Source organism: Drosophila hydei, unplaced genomic scaffold (assembly GCF_003285905.1).
Source record: "Drosophila hydei strain 15085-1641.00,03,60 unplaced genomic scaffold, DhydRS2 tig00000172-arrow-pilon, whole genome shotgun sequence".
NCBI lineage: Eukaryota > Metazoa > Arthropoda > Insecta > Diptera > Drosophilidae > Drosophila > Drosophila hydei.
Window position 1 is genome coordinate 3639787 of NW_022045682.1, and position 25524 is coordinate 3665310.

The window sequence follows — 25524 nt, forward strand, 5'->3', positions numbered from 1 at the left end:
GGAATTATCAAATTAAGCGAACTTTCCTTTGAAGACAATTTAGAAGTGCTTTGAGCTCATATATGTTCACATTTTATATATATTTTTATATATATTAAATGGCAAATATTATAAAATATTTCAACAGCTGAAAATTGATCGATAACTTAAAAACCTGCCAAAATAAAGTTATCGGAAATAGTAGCACTTTAAGAAGTACATATATACGTTATAAAACTGGAGATAAATAGCTTGATAACAGTTATGCTTAAGAGAGATTCCCTTAAAATGAATTGCAATTTTTGAAGTAGAGTGAATTCTCCCTTTACATAAAATTTTTTATAGTTATAACAACAGTGGCGATACTTAAACACACAGCTTTAAAACCCAAATAAATTATAAAATAACTTTCATTTCACCCCAACCTAAAATTCACATCTCTTTAAAAGTCCACCCCAAAGCCTTAACTCAGTCACACTTGCCGAAGGACCTCGTTCTTCTATAATTGCCCTGCACTGTCAACAGTTACCCAAAAAAGGAAACTTTGAACCTATATTTAGCACGAGTGTTGGGAATCCGAATGCGAATCGCTCGTGTACCATATCATTATGGAGAATGTACCCAAATATATTATTATGGAGCGTGTGCTTATATCAATGGAATAATAACGGGAATAATAAGGAGCAGACCATTATTAAGTCAAAAAGCAAACAAAAATATAAAGCAAAAAACCTGAGCAAGGGCTGTCTGGCAGACTATCCCCCAACAGCAGCAAGGACGAAGTGCAACAACGCCCAAGTCATTAGAATTCCCGTTTTTCGCAAAATTCTATGCAGAAAAGTTGCAAACAGAAACCAAAAACCAAAAAAGCAAAACGAATTTCATTAAATTAGACGTAACGGAAACAAAGTCGTTAAAACTTGGCACAGGACGAATGCAACTGCAAAGGACACTAAACGATGCAAGCGCAAAGGATGTGCGTGTAGCAAATGCCGTTGCCCAATCGACTGACTGGGACTGAACTGGACACAGGAGGGACACAATGCTCAACGTCATTTTAATAAAAAACTCCCCAAAGGCGAAAATCCCCACACACACTAACAGAAAGAGAAAGAGAGTAAGAGGAGGAAAGAGGGCAGAGAGAAGGACAGTTAAACAATTTTCATGGCATACCTTTTGCATATGTATTAGAGAGCAAACGCATTGTCTGCTAATAGAGACTTGACTAAAGTGTATCCACACACACACACACACACGTACACAAACCCATTTACACACTCTCGCACTCCCTCTCTCGCACTGCTGCTCTGGCAAATTGCCATTTTTAGTTGGTGGCATTCGTTGTAACCGAAACTGGCGACCATTGCCAGGCTACAAATTAGTATAATAAAACGTTTCATAAAATGCTACACACACACATTCTATTATACTAAGCGTGTAGCAGAGAGCGAGAGGAATGGAGAGAGAGAGAGCGAGGTCGGTTTATAGTTGAGCTGCTATTTCGCCGCACTCTTAACATTTCATTTTGAGCTTTAGTTTAAGTTTAAGCTACGCTTTCTGGCATTTTCGCTTCAGTCTGTGAGTATTCATTACGTAACGAAGTTCAAGCCATCCACTCCTTAGTCGAAATGCTCGTTGAAATTATATTATACCCACGGCGACATTCAGTAGGCGTCAATGTGCTCAACTTCTTTGAAATTGTCGCCATATTTTGCAATTAGAAGCGGCGACGTCGGCTGACACATTGAAGAAATTACAACGCCTAGAGGCGAGACGACAGCGACAGGCCGACCAAGCGACGGACGACGCGCTCAAAATGTATTTTATGGCCTGTTTAAGTGTCCGACGTCAGCAATGGCAGCGGCAGCGACGCTGGCCGCGACAGCAATTGTCCGCGCTCACACTTGTACTTACACTCACTCTCCCTTTTGCGTTCTCTCTCTCCTACTCACACTTATACAGCAGCCATGTTTTTTGTGTCTGCGCTGTAAATAGGCTGTTAAGTTTTATGCATGCTTAAATTACAGTAACTAAACGAAATGCGTTTACTTTTTCGAGTGCGAGCGAGTAAGTTAAATTTAATATGTATTAATGGCAAATTACGCTCCTCTTCTTTTTTTATCATGCATAACAGTATAACAGTAGTGGCGCACACAGCCATTTGATCTTTGCCATAAGCCATGTTAATTTTTACCGCTTTATGCTCTTATATTCGGCATTTAAGAGCTTAAAGTGCACAGCTCAAACCGCCGCGAAAGCCCATTTATTTTAATGCATTTTACTAATTACTCACTGAAGCAGCCGGAGAACGCGAGCCCAAGCGCCCTCACTCCCGCAGCGCAAATTAAACTTTTCGACAAGCTGCGAAGTTTAGTAGCTTCATTAAAGGCGAAGGCCACATATCACTTAGCAGCGCAACTTTTTCGCCGTTAAACTAGAAGAGTGCGCATAAGAGTTTGTGTGTGTGTGTGAGCGAGACAGCTAACAACCCTTGGGCTTTGCGCAATTTCAATTTGTATCAAAAATCAAAAATAAAGCTTCAATTAAAATTCACTAGTTCCATTCCATTTTGTCTCTGGAATGTTTCTCTGCACATTTTTGGCATTTAGATTTGTATTTTTCGGATTTTTTTTTGTGAATTGGGCAGCTTAAATTAAATTGTGGCCATTTAGCTGAAGCAATGGGAATTCTTTTGGTTTTGTTTTTGTTTCGTAGTCGAACGAAAAATGTGAAATTGGAGTCTGCGAACAATTTGCTGGGTAAACAAATTAAATATTTTGTCTGACTTTGCTCTTGTATCTGCACTAAGAAGAAGAAAACAATTTATTTTTGGTGCGAAATAATTCCTTCTTTTTTTTTATGGCAAATAGAATTTGTTCCATAGAAATGCTATTTTGGCTGCGTCAGGATAACGTGTGAGTCTTGCCAAGAATTTCATAGAAGTTACAATTTATTTTGATCATTTGTATTTCTTTTACTCTGCTTATATATATAAAATAAAAGTTGAGTTTCTGCACTTTCATTGTTTCTCTTTGTGTTTCTTGTCCTTAAATGTTCAAGAGTTATTATGAAGATCTTTGTGCTTAGTTTTTTTTATGACTTTTATTGGCTCTATAACTTATGAAGGTTACGTTTTAATGCTTTTTCTTATTCCTCTTTGTGCTGTGCATCCTTAAACGTTTAGTTTACTGTTTATATGAGCTGTTACTTTACCTTTCGCTTAGCTTTTTTCTTGTTACTCTTTACTGTCTTTATTCTTAAACGTTTAAGCGCCTCGCATCTTCTCTTGTGGACTTCCTAAGTATGCCCTATCTTAATTGAAGTCTGCTTCATCAAAAGATAATTCTCTTTACTTACGACGCAAACAATTTTGCTTGCGTTGTCGTTGTTGCTGTCTGCTTGAATCAATTTGTACTGAGGAGTTAAGTATGCCGCATCGAATTATAATGTACATGCTCCAGATACACACACACACACACACACACACAGACATAGATGTTTTGCCTATTTAGATAGCTGGCAAATTTTTGTTCTTTTAGCTAATCTCATCAAATTGCGTTGCACAATTTTGTTGTTATCAACAGGCAGGACGAAGGCTGTGCAGGACAAAGTCCATTTTTATGGTCACTCAAATGCGCATAAAACTTGCCATGTGTGCGAGAGAGAGAGGGAGGGTGAGGCAGGGGCAGGGGCAGGGAAGTGGAAGGCAGACTTTGTCTGCTTTCATATTTACGAGTCTTTCGCTTCCTTTTTTGTTAGACTGCTTCGTGTGGCGTCCTGGCTGATGAAACTTTATGACAAAATTTGCTGAATCAGAGATTTTTGGAATAATATGTAAAGCTAAGCATGCCCCCAGCCCCAGCTACCCCACCTTCCCCACGCTTCCCTTTGACTGTGGGCATATTCCTAATCAGTTCACTCATTAGCCATATTTTATTACGTTGCATATTTTAATTGAATTGTATACAGAAAACATTTAAAATTTCCATTTGTCACATGTGTTGTTCGCCTGCCATGTCCTTGCGCCGCCTTTGTCCTGGGCGACGCTTTGATGTCCAGCAGCTGGTGCCCTAAAACAAATTGAGAATTGATTCTTTATAGACCATTAGTTTTGATTATACAATAGGGCACAGGACATTGGGAAGACGGCGCACAAGATGTAGCTCTGGCTGGGGTCCTGCTAGCAGGACCTTGTTCCGGCCAGGACATTCAATTGAACGCTTCAACGCCTATCGAACAAATTTTGTGTGTTGCCAAAAATTATGACCGCTGCCGGCTTGGCTATTATATATCCACGATATATGCTTACTCTGCCGCCCTCTCTCTCTCTCCCTTTCTCGCTTACTCTATCTGCAGCTGTCTCTTTCTGCTTGTGTCCATGTACATGATAAATTCGGGTTTATTTATCGGCCTGCTCGCTGGCCAACAGACGTGAATTTCTATTTGTAGTTGAGCTTCTATGCCAAAGGTTGTCGATGTGTGTGCGGGTGTGTGTGTGTATGTGTGTGTGTGTGTGTGTGTGTCTGTGTGTGTGTGTGTGTGTGTGTGTGTGTGTGTGTGTGTGTGTGTGTGTGTGTATGTGTCTAGCTAATGGCATGGGCTATTCAGATACATTAGGCAATAGCCATTGGGCGCCGTTGCAGCTGCTGTTGGCCTCGACTTAAAGTCGGATAAAATAAATTTCGAAATTGCAGAAATTCACATAGAAAATAGTTGGAAAATTAAAGAGCTTAGCGGCTTAGCATTAGGCTATGCCTGACTGCAGATACTCTGTGAAAAGTGAATTCGTTTAGAGTTCAAAAATATGAAAGCTTTTGGCTGTGACAACAAAGTGTTACTGGACGAAAATTATTTCTATGTTGATCGACGGAGCATACTCTGTAAAAAGTATAATCTTATGAAATTTATAGCTACACTTATGGTGCTTAAGTGGGTATGCTCGACTACACATACTTCGTAGCGAGCTCAAAATCAGTTTGAGATTGGTCTGACAAATTTTTGATATTTAAGCAAAAATTATTTAATAAAAAATATAAAAAATAATATAATATAAAATATATAAATATAATATATAAAAAAATTGGAAGTATATAATATTATATTATCATAAAATAAACAAAAAAATGTATATATAAATAAAATACAAAATATATTTATTTAACGCAGCATGCAAACCTTTAAGCATACTCAATAATTGTATACAATTTTTTAGCTGACATAATTAATATCTTAGTAATGCTATAAAAACTATGCGCATTATATGTATTCATTATATATGTATTTAATTCGCTCTAATAATGCCCAATTGGATGTTGAAATTGTTGCAATTCGCATTGCGCTTCATTTGGTTGAATTGATTTTCATTTGTTTGCGCAATTTGCAGGCCCAATTTCGAGTCGCATCCGTTGGCAGAGGCAAAAGGACGCAGGGACGCAGGGACGAAAGGACATTAACACAGGCAAAACAACGGCAACAACAACAAACAAAATAACAAAAATTGAACAGAAAACAACAGACATAAATTGTCAATAACAATTTGTAAAATTGTTTTACAACCAAATGTGAAAGCAAAAATAGAGATTCAACTAGAGCGAGACGGCGCTAGGCAGAGCGACAGAGTAAGAGCGAGAAACATTTCATTTGATTATGCTGAAATTCCAATTGCCATGTTTACAGCCAAATGGGCGGCGGCTGGTCTAGGGCAGGTGGATAAAGCAGGAGGCGTGGCACAGACTGTATCACTATAAACAATAACTCATTTCGTTTTAATGATGCTCGGCGTGGGCGTGGCGGGAGAGCAGCATAATTAATTAGAGGCAAGCCGGCAATTCGCATCGAACTCGCTATTTGCACTTTTATGTGCTTAACACGTTACGAGTGGCTATGTGGGGCATATTGGTTTTGCCGATAAGAATGTGAAAGGCAGGAGATGTAGCTGGGTCTATGAGGTAGCTACTAAATTGATATAGATATATATATATATATATATTGATCAGCACTGATAGTCGAGTCGTTGGTCGAGGCATTTGCTAGTCAGGCACTCCCCACACAAACACTTTACCTGTTCTCAAATGACAAAATCCATGGAATTGTCCAGCAAAAAGTAGGTGTCGCTGTCACGCCTCCAAATGGTAGCAGCTAAAAGGATCAAAAGAATATATATAGTTCTATATAGATATATAAAAAAAAAAATTAAAATTAACTTTTTTGATAGTTATTTAGTATTTTATTTATTTAGCATTAATTTTTTGAGTTTTGTTTTGTTTTGTTTTTTTTTTTTGCTGCATAATTAATTAATTTATATATATATATATATATATATATATATATATATATATATATATATATATATATATATATATATATATATATATATATATATATATTATTCAGATATATATGTATTTATATATCTTTTTTAGCTGCTTTCTATTTTTGAGTTTAGCTACAGCAACTAAAACTAGTTCGTCAATTAAATTACAATTTAAATGTTTTAATTACACAATTTTTAATGCAGTTAAAGAGCTTATTTCTTCTTCTTTTTGTGTGTTCCATGGGGGGATTATTTATTATTTATGATATTTTACATTTAACAGCCTTATTATTAGCATTTACGTCGCCTATCTGGGGGATTATTACACATTGCATGAATTCTCTTTATTTATTATTTAAGTGCTGCTCGATTTTAAATACAATTCTAAATTTTTAGGTTTTTTTAGGTGAGTTTTAATTCTGGTTTTTTTTTCATATATTTCGTTAGGGTTTTCCATATTAGTTAATATTTTTTTATTTGGCTCAATTATGTCGGATTTCGTACTAAAAATTACAGTTATCTTCACTTAGTTTAACTACATCGGTGCTATTTATTTTTGCGTGTGTGTGGGAATTTCTGTTTAATTTTCTCTCGCTTAGCTTTCATGTTCAGATGCTTTATAAGGTTTCAAAACTATTTACAAGCCAATATGTACTATATATAAATATAGATTATATATATTTATATATATATTTACTATATATATATGACATATATGACACACTCACCGTTTCGTTGTTGTGGAAATCGAACTGGCATTAAGGGCACGTCTAGTCTATCTATAGAGCGGGCTTTAGCTACGCTTACGTTTACGTGGGTTGCTCTAAAGATTTCTATGGGTGTGCAAACTGTGTGTGTGTGTGTGTGGAAACTATATTTATTGATTTGCAATTTATATTTAACTAATCTGTGAAACTGTAGAGTGGTGCATTTAAGACCGTAGGGTTTCATGTTGCTTTTGGATTTCAGGCAATCGTATTTCACGTTCTTCTCATTAATAATAATAACTAAATAGATCTTTTGATAATATATAATCAAACCCGCTTTTCATTCATAAAATCAACAAAACTTAAAGCTATGCAAGAAAATTAATATATTTGTAAGTTGATATGAGAAAATGTTAAAACTTAACCTGATGTTAGTTCACTTTTCACAGTCTACCTACACTTTATTAGCAATGTGATAAGCGAATATGGTGAATGTATTCTGGTAAAAATTTAGCTGTTATACGTTAACAGTTAAGTTAACATTTGGCCATCTCTATGCCAACAGTTAACAGTCAATCAGCAGTTTAACTAAGGCCGTTCTAGTGGAATATTAATACTTAACATTTAACATAGCAACTCTATGTAATACTTAACAGTTTACTGTTAACATGTCAACTCGATGCAATATTGTAACATATTAACTCATCCACAAGAAGCTGTTAACATTACAGACAGAGCTAGTTTCTAGTTTATGTTAGTCTGTTAGCTCATAAGCTTTTATGTTCCACTGTTAACATCCCATTGCCACATTCCTTACATTCTGTTTGCAGCTAACTCAGATTCTGTTCACATTCCACAGTTCTGTTAAGAATGCCGAGGCTGTTAGCTTGGCATTAACAGCATGTTAGAGAAGAGAATTGTAAGCAGAATCCTTTTATGATGAGCTTTGCATATCTGGCTCTATGTGAACTTATCTAACACGAACTTTGCTTATAAGCTTTTTAGACGAGACTTAGATGAGTTGGTTTATATTGAGTTTGCTCTTTAACAGTTCAGCTCTTGTCTTTCTACTTATCTCACTCAACTTGCCCTCTACAGCTGTTGCTCTCTCACATCTACAGTTTCACAGATGTTGTAGTTCCCTCCACTCCCCCTCTCTCTCCATCTCTTCTCACTAACCCTTTTTGTAGTCTGACACCCATAATTAAGCCTGCCTTCAGCTAGCTCTTACCCAAATGCAGTTCACAACTTTCTTTTAAAGTCTTTCACTTAAGTCTACTGAGCAAAAACACAACTCAAAGGGCTTGGCTAGATAACCCTTTTGGATATATGCATAGATATACTCTGCTTCTATATATATGTATATATGTATGTGTGCTTAGACGTTAGCGCTGGTGCCGAAGCTACTCAGGAATTTGCTATCAGACGCTAGGCTGTTCGAGCTATGGGCGGGATTAGCTATCAGCAGGGGCAGCTTGTTGTCACCTGTGCCGGCTTGGAATTGCTGCTGCTGCTGCTGCTGCTGCTTGAAGGTCTGATAGGCATCGGAGCTAACAGCCGACCAGGTGCCATCCTTTGCCTTGACGTACAGATGCTGCTTGTTGGGCTGCTTGCTGCCGAAATGATGAAAATCATTGGAAGTCCAATCATTGAGCAGCTGATTCGTCGAATTGCACAGAGCCGAGAAATCTGCATCCAGTTGATCAGCTCCAGCAGCAGACGATGCCGACGCCGATGCCGATGCCGCTGCTGGTGGTCCGCCCGTCAGATAATCCACATTGTTTGGCTGCCTAGCCGATTTGCCCAGTATATTGTTCTCGCTCTTGAAGAGCGTCTTGGGCTGTCGCTGCCGTCTCAGAGTGCCAGCTCCGCCGCCGCTGGCCATCTGAGCGGCCAGCGTGGTGTTCGCATAGGCGCCCAAGCCCTGCTTCAGGGCGTTGCTCGCCAGCAGCAGCTGCTGCTGCTGATTGAATGGATTCGTGCGCTCCTGGGTCTTTGAGTTCGTCTCGTTCTTTTGCATTTGCTCCAACTTGTTCTCGGTTATGTTGATCTTTTTCAGCTTCGCCGGCGAGTTGCTGATCAAAGCCGTCGAGGCTGTTGAAACGGTCATTGGATTCGGCTCGAGGCAGCCATAATGCGCGCTCGCCGGTGCCGAGTACATGCCCGCCGCCTGGTAATCAGTGTTGCAGCCATTGTTGTTGTTGCCCGGCTTGGCGGCATAGCGATTCTGATAGAGCTTCACATTGGCCACCACATTCGTTGTCGCATACGCACCGCAGCTATCATACAATGATGATCCCACGGAAGTCTGGGCTGCATTGTTGTGGGGGCTTTTGAATGTCGAGCAGGCCACTTCCGCATAGTCCGGCATATTCAATGGCGATAGCCTAAAAGAGAGACGGCGGCAGTTTGGGGTTAGCTTATTAACTGTTAGCTTAAAAAGCGTATGTCTGCCACACACGCACACGACTCATAAATCAATCGTAGGAAATTGCTTTTGTTAGCCCATACACAGAGCTCATTTATGGGATGTTTCGTGGTTCGAACCTGCGTCCCCTGCAGCAAATTGTTTGGCTGCAGCTACATTTAAAAATGCGCGTTGTATCAGTGGAAGTTGCACCCTTGCTTTAGCTGGGCGTGTCATCCATTTAAACTTTCTAATTAGTGGGCGAAAGGCAACAGCAACAAAAACGCGCAAATTGTTGGCCAACAACTTTTTTGGCCAATTGCAAAAATTTGTATGCCAAAACTTTTTTATTGCTCAAATTTTTCCTCGTGCAGCACTAATTAGCTAATGAGATAATGCTTATCTATTGCAAATTTGCCAATGAATTTTTCACAATTTTCTCAGCCAACAGCAAAAGTTGAGCGCTTCGTTGAGCGTAAATTTTGGGGCGAGGAATTAGCCATGAATATGAATAGTTGCAGATTAGACTGGTGCGAACGAGTGGATTATGAATTGCATTTACATTTCTGATTGAAAGTGCGCATTGGAATGCTACAAATTGTCAAGGCTGGAGTGAAAAAGTTGATTGGAAATTCACAAATCGCTGAATTCTATTTTAGTTGCAGCTCGTTTCAGGATGAGAGATTTACAAGGAACTGGAACTTTACGAAATTTAAGCTGCATTTTCATATTCATGTTTTACAATGAGGTTTAAAGTTCATATTAAATTTTCAGTGACTGCAAACATAGGACTCGAAGACATATTTTATGGCTAATTAATACGTGCTAAAATACTCCAGACTACTCTTTAAACTTTCACAATGAAATTGCCTTCAATTGCCTCACAGCTAACGCTAACTCCTTAAGTTCATGTTAGGCTTACAATGTACTTGAGCAAGTGTTAATATGAAATTCAAGAATTTAATTTATTTGAGTCTATGGGCAAGCTTCAAGTTGATTGACTGAAGAAGCGCATAGTAAAAAAAATAAATAAAAAAATAATAAATAAGACACCTGTAGCCTAAAACTACGATTTATAGTTTTACAATGAAGATAAGGTGCCTTGCAGCCTCATGTTAAGCTAACAATGAAATTGTTTAAATTGAAATTATATGAAAATTTAAGCTGTTATTTAAAATAAATTATTGCGAGTTGTAGTTGTAATTAATGTGAGCTCTTACAATGAAGATTAACTACCTTGTAACTAGAAAAGTTCATGTTAAGTTACAATAAACGTGAGAAAAAATTTGAAAATTTAAAAAATAATATATATAAAAATTAAATGATTGATAATGATTATTATAATGAGTTCTAATACAATCAAGGCTTCAGGAATACTTTGAAAGCTTCTACAGAAGCCTTAGAGCTCACACAATTAGATATGAATACCCATGACACATTCAAGTAATATCTGCACTCAACCTAGGAACATATGTGATTAATTGATTGCTTATAATCTAGAAAACATGAAGAACCAATAATGAAAGCATTAAGACTCTATATTAGGCCTGGCACTGAGCTCTGCCAGGTATGCAGAGGCATATACCTATAGATATATATGTATTTATATTTTGAATATACTGCTTAACAGTTAGCTGCAGCTCAGCCTAAATACGCTTGAGATTAGGCAACGGAATTTCAAATTTTCCAGCAATTAAACGTGACTGCGACGGGGGAATCGAAAGGCCTATAGGCACACAGGCGCTATTGGCCTAAGGTATACCGCTCTCTCTCACACTCTCTCGTTCTCTGCCTCTCTTTTAAGCGTGGCTGTGGCATTTGCATATGCTCCAGGCTTTAGGCTCAAAGTGGAAATTATGACTGGGGGAGCCCCTGGGGCTATCAATTTTTAATTGTTAATTTAGCGGTGAGAATTACGTTCGCATGCTAATAAACAAAGTAAAAGGCGAGGGCGGGGTTGGAGGCGGTTTTAATAATAACCAATGCAAGATGTTGGAAAATCAGACAACCCGAAAAGAAATTAAATATTTTAATTGGAAATTCAAATGACACGCGTGCCAAGCGCCCAAGCGAAGCGAGTGTAGCTGTAGGTGTGTGTGGGCGGGTGAGTGTTGTTTTTTACGACTTTACAACGTTGTTAAAAAAGTGAACAGCGCAAGAAAAGTTTGGCGAAAAAGTAAACACAACGGAAAAATTGAAACGGAAATAATGAAAATCGCGTAACGGAAGTGGCAACAGCATTAGAAGGAGATGGCAGCAGCAGGAGGAACAGCAGAAGTAGAAGGAGGCGGCATGGCAATAGGAAGTACTCAAATTGCAGTAGTGTGAGGGCGTGGGCAGAGACAAAGGCGGAGGCGGAGGTGGAGGAGTATAGTAGAGAGGGGGATGGGCTCAGGCTGGATATTCGCCTCGGTTGGAATATTGTAAAAAAAAATGTCAAAACAAATAAATGCGTAAAATGCCGCAAATAAATACGCACAAGTCGACAGTAAAAGAAAGAGATAGAGAGAGAAGGAGAGAGTGAGACGGGTTGTGGGTGGCGCAATATGTCGCAGCAGTTGCGTCTTTTTATTGCGCCTTGTTTGCTTTTCAGTTATTGTTGCCACAACGGTACATTAAGCTTTAAAGAAAAACTTTCGTTGAGGGGCGGGAAAGCCGAGCATACAAAAGCATAAAAAGAAACATGACAAAAAAACAACACAAAACAAAAGAGAAAAAACAAAAACACGGCGCAAAATTGTTTAAGTAAGAAGTAAAAACAAAGCAGCAACACGCAAAGGGCGATAGGTAGAAGAACAAAAAGAAAACTTGGATAAAGTTGGCGTAAAGATATATGTGGATTAGAACAGCTTAAAACGAGGAGAGCAAAGGAATGTTTAAAGAGCGACACGGGAATGGGATAAGGAAAAATATGGGAAAAACGAAAATTTGTTAATGAATGAAATGACACAATTGAACGAATGAAATGAATGAATGAATGAATGTAATGAATGAATTAAAGGAATCAATGAAATGAATGAATTAAATGAATGAATGAGTGTTATGAATAAATATAATGAATAAATGAAATAAATGAATGACTAAATAATGAAATGAATGAGTGAATGAAATGAATAAAAGAATTAAATGAATAAATTAAATGAATGAATAAAATTAATGCATGTAATGAATGAATGAATGAAAGTATTGAATCGATTAATGAAATGAATGAATGAATAAATGAATAAAATGAATGAATGAAATAAATGAAATGAATAAATGAATGAAATGAATAAATGAATGAAATGAATAAATGAATGAAATGAATAAATGAATGAAATGAATGAATGAAAGAATGAAGGAAATGAATGAATGAAATGAATGAATGAAATGAATGAATGAAATGAATGAATGAAATGAATGAATGAAATGAATGAATGAAATGAATGAATGAAATGAATGAATGAAATGAATGAATGAATGAAATGAATGAATGAAATGAAATGAATGAATGAATAAATGAATGAATTCATAAATATATATATACATGTAATAAATAATTGAAGTGAATGAAATGAATGACTGAATGGCTCAATGAAATTAATGAATAAATGAGTTAAAATAAACTAAAGAGAGCTCAGTAAGTAATCTGAACTGAAAGCAAATGGAACAAAAAGAAAGTTATATATATCTTATATTTCGAAGCTCTCATAACTACGCTTAAAATCGTAGATTTATTGCCCTTAGTTTACGAAATATTTCACATTTAACTCAAGTTTATAGCTGCACTTCAGCTTGAAATTTATGCATTGAAACAAATTTTTTTTAAGCTCTGATTTCGGTATATTTGCAATATATTCCCTTTCGTAGAAGTTGATCGCTCCAGAGAATATTTGTATTTTTTGTTAAGACAAACAGAAGCCTTTAGCACATAGGAATCCGCACACAAACCCAACGCAAGGCAAACAGACAAATATTTAAAAATACGCAACGAGAAATATGGAATGCGTATATGGAAATGAATTAAGGGGCCAGCCCCAAACATAAATGGCCGCAATTGAGCAGGGTAGGCGGAGTAGGCGTGGCGGAGGGGGGGGGGCAGTAAAGCAACGGTAAAGCTACCCATACAATAAAGAGAGGCCGAGGCCAGTACCAGGCACTGGCAATCGCCATGGCCCAAAGTAAAACCCGTTCAAGTGTAACAATTTAATGGCGTTTGTTGTTGTTGTTATTTTTGTGGGGTTGCTGGGGGATGAGGGATGAGGGGTGCGCGTGTGTGTGGGTGGTTTGTTTTTGGGTAGCTCTTATTGAAGTGGCTGCGACTGCAGCTCCGCAATTTTTATGAGCGAATCGTAAATAGTGCGGCCTGGCATTCCGTGTTTTCTTTCGCCCCCAACTTCGCCGTTTAACCAACCCCCCGCTACAGCCGCCGCCACCACCACCCTCTCAGTCAGAGTAGTAAAACATTTAAGCATTTGGCGTGGTTTTTCGGCTGCTCTCTGCAATTTTTCGTAATTAAACAAGCAGCGAAGCGTAGACAGGATATTAAGGCAACGACTGATAAACCAGCCCACAAGTCCTGCTACCCTTACCCCAGCCGCCTGTCTGCAGCAACCCTTTTTTCAACAGCTTCAAATCAAGCTCACCTCTCATAATCAGGCAGTGGCTGTTGTGTATTTGATTGTCCCTGTCCTTGTTGTTGTCTCGGTTGTCCGCCTTGTTGTGCTGTGGCCTGGGCATAGCCCGGAAGTTGGTCCTTTGTCGTTGAGCTGGGTCCTGCCTGTCGCCAAACGCCGCCGCTGGGATCGATCCACAGGCCATTGGAGCCAGCTGAATTGCCACCAGCACCACCAACGCCAACACAGCTGCCACCACCACCGCCACCACCAACTCCAGCTCCAGCGCCATTCATCGGAAGCGTTGGAAACTTTCGCACGGTGCCGATTGCGTGATTACCTGAAATAAAGCGCGGAATATCGAATAAATACACATGCCAGATACAACAGTTATCTCTATATATATATGTAGAGCTTCTTTCAGCGTGGAAAAAAGGCCAAAGGCAAATAGTAAAAGACGGAAATAACATTTTATTTTCAATTGCCATAGCAGTCACTGCCTTCAGCTGCCTTTTTACTAGACAATTGATGTGATTTTCACGTGCGCCTCTGTCGTTGCTTCTTGCAGTTTAGTTTATCATTTTATAGCTGCTTTAACCTTTGAGCTGTAGCCTAGGCACTGGGCTCCTAATGTTATGAGTGCGTGTTGTTTACTTCCTTCAGGTTTCTTTTTTTTTTTTTTGGCTTACAAAACGAGCAGCTTAATTGGAACCAGCCACAAACGAGCCGACCATAAATCATAGATTATATGAGCTCTACATTGGCCAGGCTTTCAGCTCAGCGTGAATTATCTGAGTTTTACTATTTGGAGGGCTTTTCTTATGAGGGACTGCGTGGGTGGGTGAGCTATAAAAGGCAAATGAAGCTGCTAATGTGGAGAATTTTTGCTTAGATGTATTTGTATTTCATAGTGAATAGTAGAATGATTATTCTAATAGAAGTTCGAAGAACTGTGATTAAAGACAGCTAAATATATTTATACCTTTGCTTATACTTGGTAATTCCCAGTAAGCTGAAATCGTATTGGGTGCTCTAAAAGCCACAACAAAGCTTAACAAGAATTATTCTCAGCGTCGTTGATCTGACCTCAAATGTCAACATTTAAGTTTCTCTCTGCAACATCATTGCCTGAAATTTCTATAAAATTTTTAATACAATTCTTTGACAGCTCTTCCATTTTCTAGGACTGGCAAACAGTGTATCAATAACTTCACTGTATCAATAACTATTCTATTCAATTTTTATTTGTTCCTAAGCAAAAAAGTTGCTGCGGTACGAAGACATTATATGGGCACTGTATATACCCAACATCCATAGGCTAAGCAGTCCATACGACAATCATTATTGTCTCTGCATATATATCTAGAGATTTTAGCAACTCCAGCTCGTATGTAATCCCATCTTATAATATAATAAGACAGTTTGAATTGGCTTGGAAATTCGTCAATTATTTTATAATTTAAAATGTAAGCGCCTTGCTTCTAACAATTCTAATTCTAAATTCTAACAATTAACAAATTGCCAAACCTTTAGATGCTCAATCGAAATAATCTTATAAGCCTATAGCAAACATGAGTTGAAGTTGCAAAATAGTAATATTATAATATAAGTATTTATTTATTATAGTATAAGTATTTATTTATTTGACTATGCGACTTAAGCTCTTCTTTCATTGAAAATATTTGCCACGCTTTCACAGCTCTGTTGATGAAATAAATATTATATATTCAACCCTTAAGCGCACATTTCTAAAACCAGATTCTGTTGATCTGCTTCACAGAGAGGCAGAGCTAGAAATGAGTTATGATAATAGGCTTGCAAATCGATCAATATCGATTGATTATTTACAAATAACAAAGTATTAAGCATTTGTATACCCTTTATCATCTTAAACTACTGCCGAACTAAATGAAAATTCTTATGCACAGCATTAGCAAGCACTAAATCCATAAATCAAAGATTTAATCAGCTTTGCTTTGGCTCTGTCTGCTATTTTAGTAAACTTTTTCATTATCCACATAAACTACGCATATTTTATGTTCCATTTATATTTAGTTTACATACAAAGATACTTAAGCAATGCCTAATCCATTCCAGTCTTTGTAAATTCATAATTTCGGTAATTTTCCGGCTTAACAAGTGCAAATGAGTAAAAGATTTAAGCGGATTAAGTGCTCAGCTCTATCGGCAGTGACATTTGCGATGCTCAATGAAGCAACTGGCTCATCAATTTTAAATGTTGCTAGGCTGGTCAGGACTAAGCTGCAGTTAGCAAAAATTAAGCCACAAGGAAAGAGAAAAGGAAGCCAAAAAGAACGTAAAATAAATAGAAAGATAGCCAACTTACCATGTAAGCTGCCCAGCGAGGTCTGCTTGATAAATTGATAGCGTTTGAATAGAACCAATGCGCCCAATAGAAACACAATTATGGCTATGATGGAGCCCAGCAGGACGATAAACCAGGTCTGCGTTAAAAAGTCATCGGCTATATCACGACTGATGGGATAGCTGCTGAAATGGAAGAGAAGAGGCGATAGGAGAGGGAACGTGAGCATTGATAGCTGCAAAGGAAGTACGTGCCTCGGCTAGGCTTAGTTTAATGTTCAGCTTGGTCTGTCTAGTCCGTCTAGTCCGTCTGGCCATTGTCGTTTGCTGTTAATGGATTGATGTGAATGCCGCTGCTTCAGCCATTGTGCTTGGCAGTCAAATGAGCTGCTCGTAACACAATAAAGGACCACCCAGGATCCAGGATCCAGGAGGCAGGAGCTTCCTGGTCTTCTCCCACTTACCGCGTATAGCCGGTGTCCAGCGATTGGGTCCTCGCATCGATGCGCAACACAGCGGGCTTGCTGAAGGGCCCAACGCCCACGCGTGTGGCCGCCGCTACGGCTATGTAGTAGGTGACGCCCGTGGTGAGGTTGGCCAGCAGCAGAGTTGGGGTCGCCGCATCGATGGTCATATTTTTGAATATACGCGTCGTATTGTGCACGTCCAGACCTTTCACGAGCACATTGTAGCTGGTGAGAATGCCTGCCAACAAAGAGAGAGAGAATGAGAGAGAGACAGACAATGAGGGAGGGATGTACGTACAGAAGATAAATGAAATTAAATGTTAACAAGGAAACAAGGCAAATAGTTATTTATTCGGTCAACCGACTGCTTAAATGCCCCGGCAAAGCAGTTGATAAACACGTTCTTTATATTACAGTAAACGATTTCTTGTTCGCTTTTTTTTTTGGCAATGAAGAGAAATGATAAAATACAGTTAAGCTGTGTTTACTTAACTCTGTTTGCTGTCTGTAAAATAAGGCATGATTTATTTACATGTTGGACTATTAGACTCTTTCGCCCACAAATGATAATAGCAATATAAATAGGTTAATTGACAACAATAATAATTAGTAAATAATAATAATACTTACAATGGTAAACATAAAATAAAATGTATAAAAAATATAAGTTAGTAATAAGTCAAATTTTTAAATAAATAAAAAAAAATAACGATAATAATTCTAAATAATTGTAATAATAATAAACTGAAGTTTTAGTTTAAGTCAGCAAAGTTAGCTTATGTAACAAATTTATCAAAAAAATTACATGAAAAAAAAACAAATGCAAAAAATGCAAACAAAAATATATTATTAAAATAAATAAAACATTTTTAATATAAATAAGTCTTTAATAAATTCATTAAATATTTACCTATATTTCAAAAACATATTTTAAAAAATAATACAAAAACAATAAATATGCCGTATTTTTAGGACATTTTATTTTTCAATTAAATTTTTTCTTAATTTTCTTTAAAATATTTTTAAGTAATATATCAAAATATTAAATATTTGTATGTATTAAATTTCATTTAATATTTTTATATACATTTATTTATTGAATTTTTTTACATTATTATTAATTTATTTTTTAAATAATATTTAATAGTTTAATTTAGTTTAATATTTTTATATATATTTTTTATTGAATTTTATTTACATTATTATTCATTTATTTTTTAAATAATATTTATTAATTTAATTTAATTTAAAATTTGTATATATATTTTTTAATGAATTTTTTTATATTATTATTCTTTTATTTTTTTAAATAATATTTAAATTATTATTTATAAAATTTATGTTGGCTTTATTTAAATTTTAAATATTTTATGTTACTCTTAATATAAAAATATTAAAGTGATGATGTCGTCTCAAAAAAGCTTCGTCCTGAAGTCAAGTCAAAAACGTAAATCTGATTTGTTTCAATTTGATTATTAAATGAAATTATTTGAAATGCAATGAAGCTTGAATCTTATCAGCTGCTGAACCAAAACAGAGTTGAAATACATTGACAAAATAAAGATGAAACTTTAAGCTAAACAATATAAATATTTTAAGTGTCAAAAAATCATCTAAATAAAGTTGTTAGTTTTTATTTTAGAGAAATAGAATAGAATAGAAAATACACAGACTAAACTAACTTTCTTATTAAATATTATCTAAATCAAAGTAAAAGTTTAAGATATACTCTGAAAGCAACTTAAGTTGCTTTGTCCTAAGTCCTAAGTCCTAACCCAATACGCCTATTCCGGGCTACTCAGAGGGATTTATTTAGTACTTACCATTGCGTGTGCGATTCGGCTGTGGCGCAAGCCATTTCAGGAAGACGGAGGTGCGATTGAATTGGATGGCCTCCATGCCGAATGGCGGCGCCTCGGGCACTGTTAGCAAGCAAAGAGCGGGCAGAAGAGAGAAGAAGCAAGAGATTGAATTGGGAATTAGTTCTGGTTGATAAGGCGCCATTGATGCAGCTGATTAGCAGGTAAGCTTGTAAAGCCTTAGAAGGGCAGCCTTACCATCTTCCAGGGTGCGAGCTTGCCTCGAGTTGGAGGGCTTGCCTACGACGCTCTTGTAAAATGGCACAAGAAAAAACTCATACGTAGAAGCCTTCGCCAGACCGGGCACCGTGCACGAGCTCAAGCCCTGCCCCTTGTTGAGCAGCGTCAACATCTTGTACTCCGAGGAGCGCAGCTCTCTGGCATACAAATAGTAGCCCTCGATATATTGCCCGCTGTCTATATCCCAGGCCAAGCGAATCGAAGTCGAGTCGCTGGCATTGGCCTCGAGCAGCTCGACTATGTCGTTCGCTTGCAGCAGCGTCTCCACATCGCTGAGCATCAGCTGCGAGCTGGCCGAGCCCGAGGAGCTGGCGCCGACAAGCTGTCCAGCTGTAATTGGCTCCGAGATGGGCGATGGGGGCGAGAAGCCCAAAGCATTCTCTGCGCGCACTATGAACATATAGGCGGCGCCTGCTTCCAGTCGCTCCACCGTGACAATGGGCTCGCTCAGCCTGCTGGCAATAGGTATCCAGGTTTTGCTCTTGTTCGTGCAGTACATCTCCACGCTGTAGCCGTGAAAGGGCGAGGCGCCCAGCTTGTCGCTCGTGGGCCACACAATTGTCATGGCCGAGGCTGTGGCATTCAGCACCGTGGGCTGTCCGGGTGCCGTGGGGCATTTGCTTTGCTCGGGTGCGCGATAGAACTTGATGTTCGGATTGGTGGGCAACTCAATGCGTAGGAAGCCGCTCCAGGTGGACTTGCCAGCCCGCGAGCTGGCCACGCACGTGTACAGACCCTGATCCTGCTGACGATCCAGATCAGATATGATCAGATCTCCGGCAGTTGTGATATTCAGCTTGGCACTGGGATGCACGGGGATGCCATCGCGATACCACGAAATCGTTGGATTGGGCAAGCCAATTGCCTTGCACTGAAGCGTGGCCAGCGACTTGACGGGCAGCGTTTGATTCACGGGTCCAGCGATGATTATTGGTGGCGGTCGATCCTCCTGGGAGTCAAGCGTCAGCTGCACCCGGGACGTGATGCTAGCCACCTCGTTCATGGCATTGCAAACGATCACCAGATCCTTGTCGGTGCGTTGAAAGCGCGTCAACGTCAATATCGAATGCCCCTCCTCAGTGTTCAGACTGTGAAAGCGATCGAGAGGCGGTGCACCGGGAAAAATCAGCGTGCTGTTGTTCTTGATTGTCCAGAAGATTGTGGGCTTTGGATTGCCCGATGCACGGCACTCAAACGAGGTATCCGCTCCGAGCTCAACCGATTTGCTCGCGGGTCGTTGTATGAATTTCGGGGGTGCTACAGTGTGCGAATGTGTGGGAACGTAGGGCATCAACTAATTAGCTAAGTGTGCGAGACTAGCACTAAATGCATATAGAACAATGACAGAGCTTCAAGAGAACTTCAATACCCAAGCTGCATAGCAAATAATTTAAGTGCGACTTAAAGCTTGGACTGAAAAATGAGCTTCATATTTATTTCACTTTCAGCTGAATTATGTTCCGACTATTTAATGCACTTGAAAAGTTTCTTTATCTAGGTGAAAAAGAAATTGAATTTGTGGCAATATATATCTGTAAGCTCATTTGAGAAACAAAAATGAAGCAAGCTTTTTTTTTAAAAGTTCATTTAATGAGCTTTTGTAGTAGTTGTAGATTTAATCCACTTAAATTAAAATTTTTCAAAAATTTACTGCTCTCAGTTACAGCTTCAGGCTTTAATGCGTTTCGGCAGCTTTCAAATACAGCAGGAATCGAAGCTTCAATGATTTCATTTATACTCTACTGATGTAAGCTTTAATGTGCTTTCGCTGCATTCAGCTCGAATTGAAGCTTTAGAAATTTCAGTTACAATTTTCAGCTTTCAGCTTTAGGAGCTTTCAGCTCAAATCGAAGCTTATAAGATTTTCATATGCTTTTGAAGCTTTCAGCTCGAATCGAAGCTTAAAAGATTTTAGATAATATTTGCAGCTTTAAGCTTTCATATGCTTTCGCAGCTTTCAGCTCGAGTCGAAGCTTCAAAGATTTTAGATAATATTTGCAACTTTAAACTTCCATATGCTTTCGCAGCTTTCAGCTCGAATCGAAGCTTAAAAAATTGTAGATATAATTTTCAGCTTTAAGCCACATTCATCTGGGCTTAAACTTTACTTAAATGCATCTTCAGTTGAAAACAATCAACCTCAAATAAGTCTAGGCTCTTTCGGCTCATGTCATCGAGTTACAACTGCTCAGGTAATTGCTGCATTCACTTACCAAACACCGTCAGTGTGCCCATTGCTGTAATGGCGCCCACAACGTTATCTGCCTCGCAGCTGTATTCGCCCTCGTCCGCAATCGTAACGCGCTCCAGGCGCAGGCTGCGATCCTCCAGCACGCTGACACGGTCTGCATATAGCAGGGAAATTATATTAGAATTAGATAAGACACCTCCGGCCGGACTGTGAACTCACCGAGGGGCATGTTGCCGCCGGAGGCTGTGCGCAGCCAGAGCACATCCGGCATGGGATCCCCGCCCACGCGGCAGGGAAAGGTGACGGAGGCGCCTTCGAGCACCGTTTGATCATGTGGTCCGCGTATGATGTAGGGCTTAACTGCAATAAACATAATGAAGCGCTTAGCGGCATTTGAGGTGCTGTACAGAGCGACCCAAGTCACAATTCAGTAAATTGGACATGACACATTGATTCGAGGTGTGGCACAATGTGGGTACAGAGAGAGAGAGAGAGGGGGAGCGAGGGATGGGTCGACTTACCATGTACTTTGAGCGTGGCTAGGGATGATTCGCGCACACCGACAGGATTCTTGGCAATGCACTGGTATTGACCCTCGTCACTTTGACGTGCATCCTGTATGGCCAAATTGCCGCCATCAACGATGCGTATACGCTTCGTGCCCTCCAAATCCAATTTCTGGCCGCCCTTCTTCCACGTGACCGTCGGTTCCGGTATGCCCCTCGGCGCTGCACACTCCAGCAGCGCTGTGTCACCCTGTGCGATGCGCGTGTTCTGCGGCTCCAGGCGAAACTCATCGCGCAGCACTGTAAATCGAGCAAGCAGAAGCGGACGATGAGTGGCAAAACCTTTAGAGACTGAGTGAGTGAGTGTGTGTGTGTGAGTGTGTGTGGGCTGGCCTCTGTCCATTTGATGCCCGCCTGCTGCCTGGTGGTTATAAATTATCTTGGTTTTGCATGATAAATGCCTGTCCCTGTCCTGCCTTAACCTGAGGCCGCGCAAAGCACCCACGCTCTCTTTTTGTGTGTGTGTGTGTGTGTGCGTGGGTGTTTGTGGTCTGACAGCAAAGATAAATTGTTGGTAAATGGCATAAATGTGATTTTTATACGCACACACCTGCACCTGCAGCAACGAGAGCTCATTTGTAAAAAAGCCTGCGAAGGCCAAGGGCAGCTTTTTAGCAAATTTCATTCTGTTTTGATATATGCAGCTGCAAGATATCGTGGATTCACGGTGATGACTCGTAACTTAAGTAGAGTTAAGCCAAATCGGTTAGAAATGTAATAGTTGAATGCCTATTCGATTAGTGCTAGCAATCGATAACACACATAGATTTTTCGTATGAAACAGCAAATCAGGAACAAAAAATAATTCAGCTGGGCAATGTCAGTGTTTTAAGTATATGAATTAATCATGAGATAAGCTTCTATCTATAATGCAAGAAGCCTGCAGAGCATTTGCTTCATAAAAAAATAGGGCTCAAAAAATTATATTTAATTTTATTTAATTTAATTTTTAAAGACTTTAATATGCTTAAGTTACGAAAATAATATTTAAGATTTCTTAATTTTTTTAAGTATCAAAAATGTTTATACTATTTTTGGTATAGCAAACATTTTAAATTATTTTCCATATTTTGTTTTAATACCTAAACAAGATTTCTGATAATTTCTGACATTTTAGTCAAGTATGAAAAATATTTGTGAATATTTCCATTTTATTGGGACAAATAATATTTATATTAATTTTTTAATATTTCTGGAATAAAAAATTAATTGAATGGATTGTTTGTAAACTATTAAAATTTTGTCTTGCAATATCGGAAATCTTATTACAGCAAAAAATAAATATTTCTAACAATTTCTCATATTGTTTTATTCTTTCTCTAGTTAGGCATAATTACGTATACAATATAAAAGATATATATATTTTTTTAAATAATTTAACTATACAAATATTTTATTTTATAATTATTTTATTTTAAGACCTCATTATCTCATAATAAAAATTATAAAATATTTTTTAAGCATTTATCAATTATTCGCTATTATTGCGCTCATACATTAAATTTATTATATGAATGTTCTAAACATTTTACAATTTGCAAGGAGTTTATATATTTGACAATTTGTCATCTGAGGTTTTATATTTTTGTGTGCTTGCATTCGCTCAAGAGCTGGTCCCAAATAATCAGCAAATATTTTAGTTATTTATGTGTTCAGATCCTGATTTAGATTCATTCTTCTTCTAGCGCAAACGCCGAGCTTCTCGCTCCGATTCGAGCAGCGTTAGAATATCGCCTTCGCGCACAGGTCCTTTAACATTGCGTATGATTTGACGATTCTGTTCGCCCAGAAATTCCACCTTGACCTGGGTGCACTGCCCCTGGGAGCCAGTGCGGCCGAGGACCTTAACAACACGTGCCCAAACAATGGGCTTGTCCATAGTTTCAGCTTCTCTAACTTTTTTTTATGAAGACCACTTGAAGTCTCTCACTCAGCAGTCGCCAGCAGAAAGGAAGCAGACTGAATGCATTGAGGCTTAGCTGCATTTGTTGACCTGAAGTCATGGAAAACTTTTATCGATAACTACCCATTGGACAGTGTTGCAATATAAGCTGTCGATAGCTTGCAACCATGCTGTATGGATACAAAATTTGAAGTTGACTTTAAGATTGATATTGCAATGTAGTTAAGCATGAGAGATAATTATTTATGAGTTTTTATTTAACAAATGGCAGGATAACTCATATAGCTTTTCAGCAACTGTACTGCTGCCTTAGATAAGTGAGTGAAGTGGCATCAATATCAGATATGTAAAAGGAATATATATCGAAAACTAATTTTAAATGAAGTGTTGCTATTGCAGATATCGTTTGTCTAAGCTTTATCCGATAGTCGTGCTTTCGAATCGGAACAAAGTTGGAAGCAATAAAAAATTGTGCTTTGATGATGATTGAAATATCGATATATAATTTATTTGCAGTGTTGCAGTTGATAATTGTGAAGAGTTCGTGGTTCGTAAGCTGCTTCATCAAATAAAATATGCAATGAATTTGAATTTCTGTCTTCATAGTTTGTATACTTTTTCCGACAATACCCATATGTCAGGTGCTAAATTCTAATTCATTTTCTTATTATCAATCAGACAATTTTCTTATAGAAATATCAGGGAATATGAGAAGATACATATAAAAGACTTATATTATATCATAAGTTGGGCAGCAATCATAGAGTTATTATATAAATCAAGTGTTATATATAAATAATATATTAAGTGAGCTCTTGCAATCTGTAACTGCATTTTATGTTACTTGAAATGTAATAATACCTACTTACATTCATATAATTTTTATATATTTCTGAGCTATTTTTGTTGTGAACAACTTCTTTGTGCATTTGAAAAGACTTGCCTAACCCCGGCTGCATGATAAATCAGGCTGTATTATCAGCATGATATATACATAAATATATATATACATATATATATATTTCGCTTTTCGCTTTTGGTCTTGCTTCTGCCAACCGCAGATTTAAGGCACTAACTCAGCTGTCTGCATTTATTTTGCATGGCGTTCGCTGCTTTTGCATTTTCCATTTTCTCTGCTGGCAGCTTCTTTTTGTGGTCAAATTGTGAACCTGTAATTTGCACACCTTTCCACCCTGCTAGGCAGCTCTGCTGCTGACACTGGCAGCTAGACCGATTTGCTCAGTTATAAATTTGGCTAGGTGAATATTTGTCCTCCCTCCCACACACACACACAAAGATATTTTTGTATAGACAGTGTGGGTGAGTAGTGTAATAAATCAAGTAACTTTCAAGCACTTGAAAAGCAGCTGAAAGTGCACATTTTTTTCTTTTTTGGTTATTTTTGCTGCTCTGAAAGGCGAGCTTTGTGCATTCAACAAAATATATAACGAATAAATCCAAATATAAAAAAGGGAGAAGCGGCAGCTGCTTTTACGTAAATTACATTTTACTTTTTGCATTTTATTTTATTTTATTTCATTTTATTTTAATCTGCAAAGTGAATAAGCGCATTTGCTGTGCGCCTTAGTTTAAAACCTGGTCGGGCATGACTTTTATTAAATTTAAAGTGATGTCTATAAATCAACATAAATCAAAGTCTTTCAACGCATGGAAAGTGAACACGAAAGCGAATTTTCCCTCAAAACAAAAAAAAGAAGAAGAGAAAAGAGAGAAAAGCAAAATACAGACAAAACTTTTAATGCGAGCACAGAGGGAGGCAGTAGGAGCCGTGGCTATGGCTGAGCACAGCAGGAAACACGCCAACCATCAATAAATTAATCAAAGTCATAATCAGTGTCAGGTTCAGTGGCACGGCCCAAAGTTCTAGGCCACGCCAATCGGTTCGGTACGGTGTCAGTTTTCGGTTCGGTTCGGTTCGGTTCGAGGTCGTGACTCAGTCAAGCGTTAAACA

General features: G+C 38.2%; 2 protein-coding genes across 2 annotated transcripts in view; both read right to left on the reverse strand.

Annotated features, from left to right (window-relative positions):
* Positions 1–8377: 8377 nt before the first annotated feature.
* LOC111595856 (roundabout homolog 2) overlaps positions 8378–25524 on the reverse strand; it is a 50286-nt gene continuing 33139 nt past the window's right edge. The window contains exons 4-12 of the mRNA XM_030223366.1: positions 21605–21889; positions 21303–21443; positions 21106–21237; positions 18851–20149; positions 18617–18715; positions 16791–17031; positions 16349–16509; positions 14032–14341; positions 8378–9386 (exon numbers count right to left, since the gene is read on the reverse strand). Coding sequence (XP_030079226.1) covers positions 8378–9386; positions 14032–14341; positions 16349–16509; positions 16791–17031; positions 18617–18715; positions 18851–20149; positions 21106–21237; positions 21303–21443; positions 21605–21889 — 3677 coding nt within the window. The remainder of the gene's footprint in view (positions 9387–14031; positions 14342–16348; positions 16510–16790; positions 17032–18616; positions 18716–18850; positions 20150–21105; positions 21238–21302; positions 21444–21604; positions 21890–25524) is intronic.
* LOC111595857 (40S ribosomal protein S28-like) lies at positions 23205–23634 on the reverse strand. The gene has a single exon (XM_023309772.2). It carries the CDS (start codon positions 23526–23528, stop codon positions 23331–23333), a length of 198 nt encoding a protein of 65 aa, XP_023165540.1. The 5' UTR covers positions 23529–23634; the 3' UTR covers positions 23205–23330.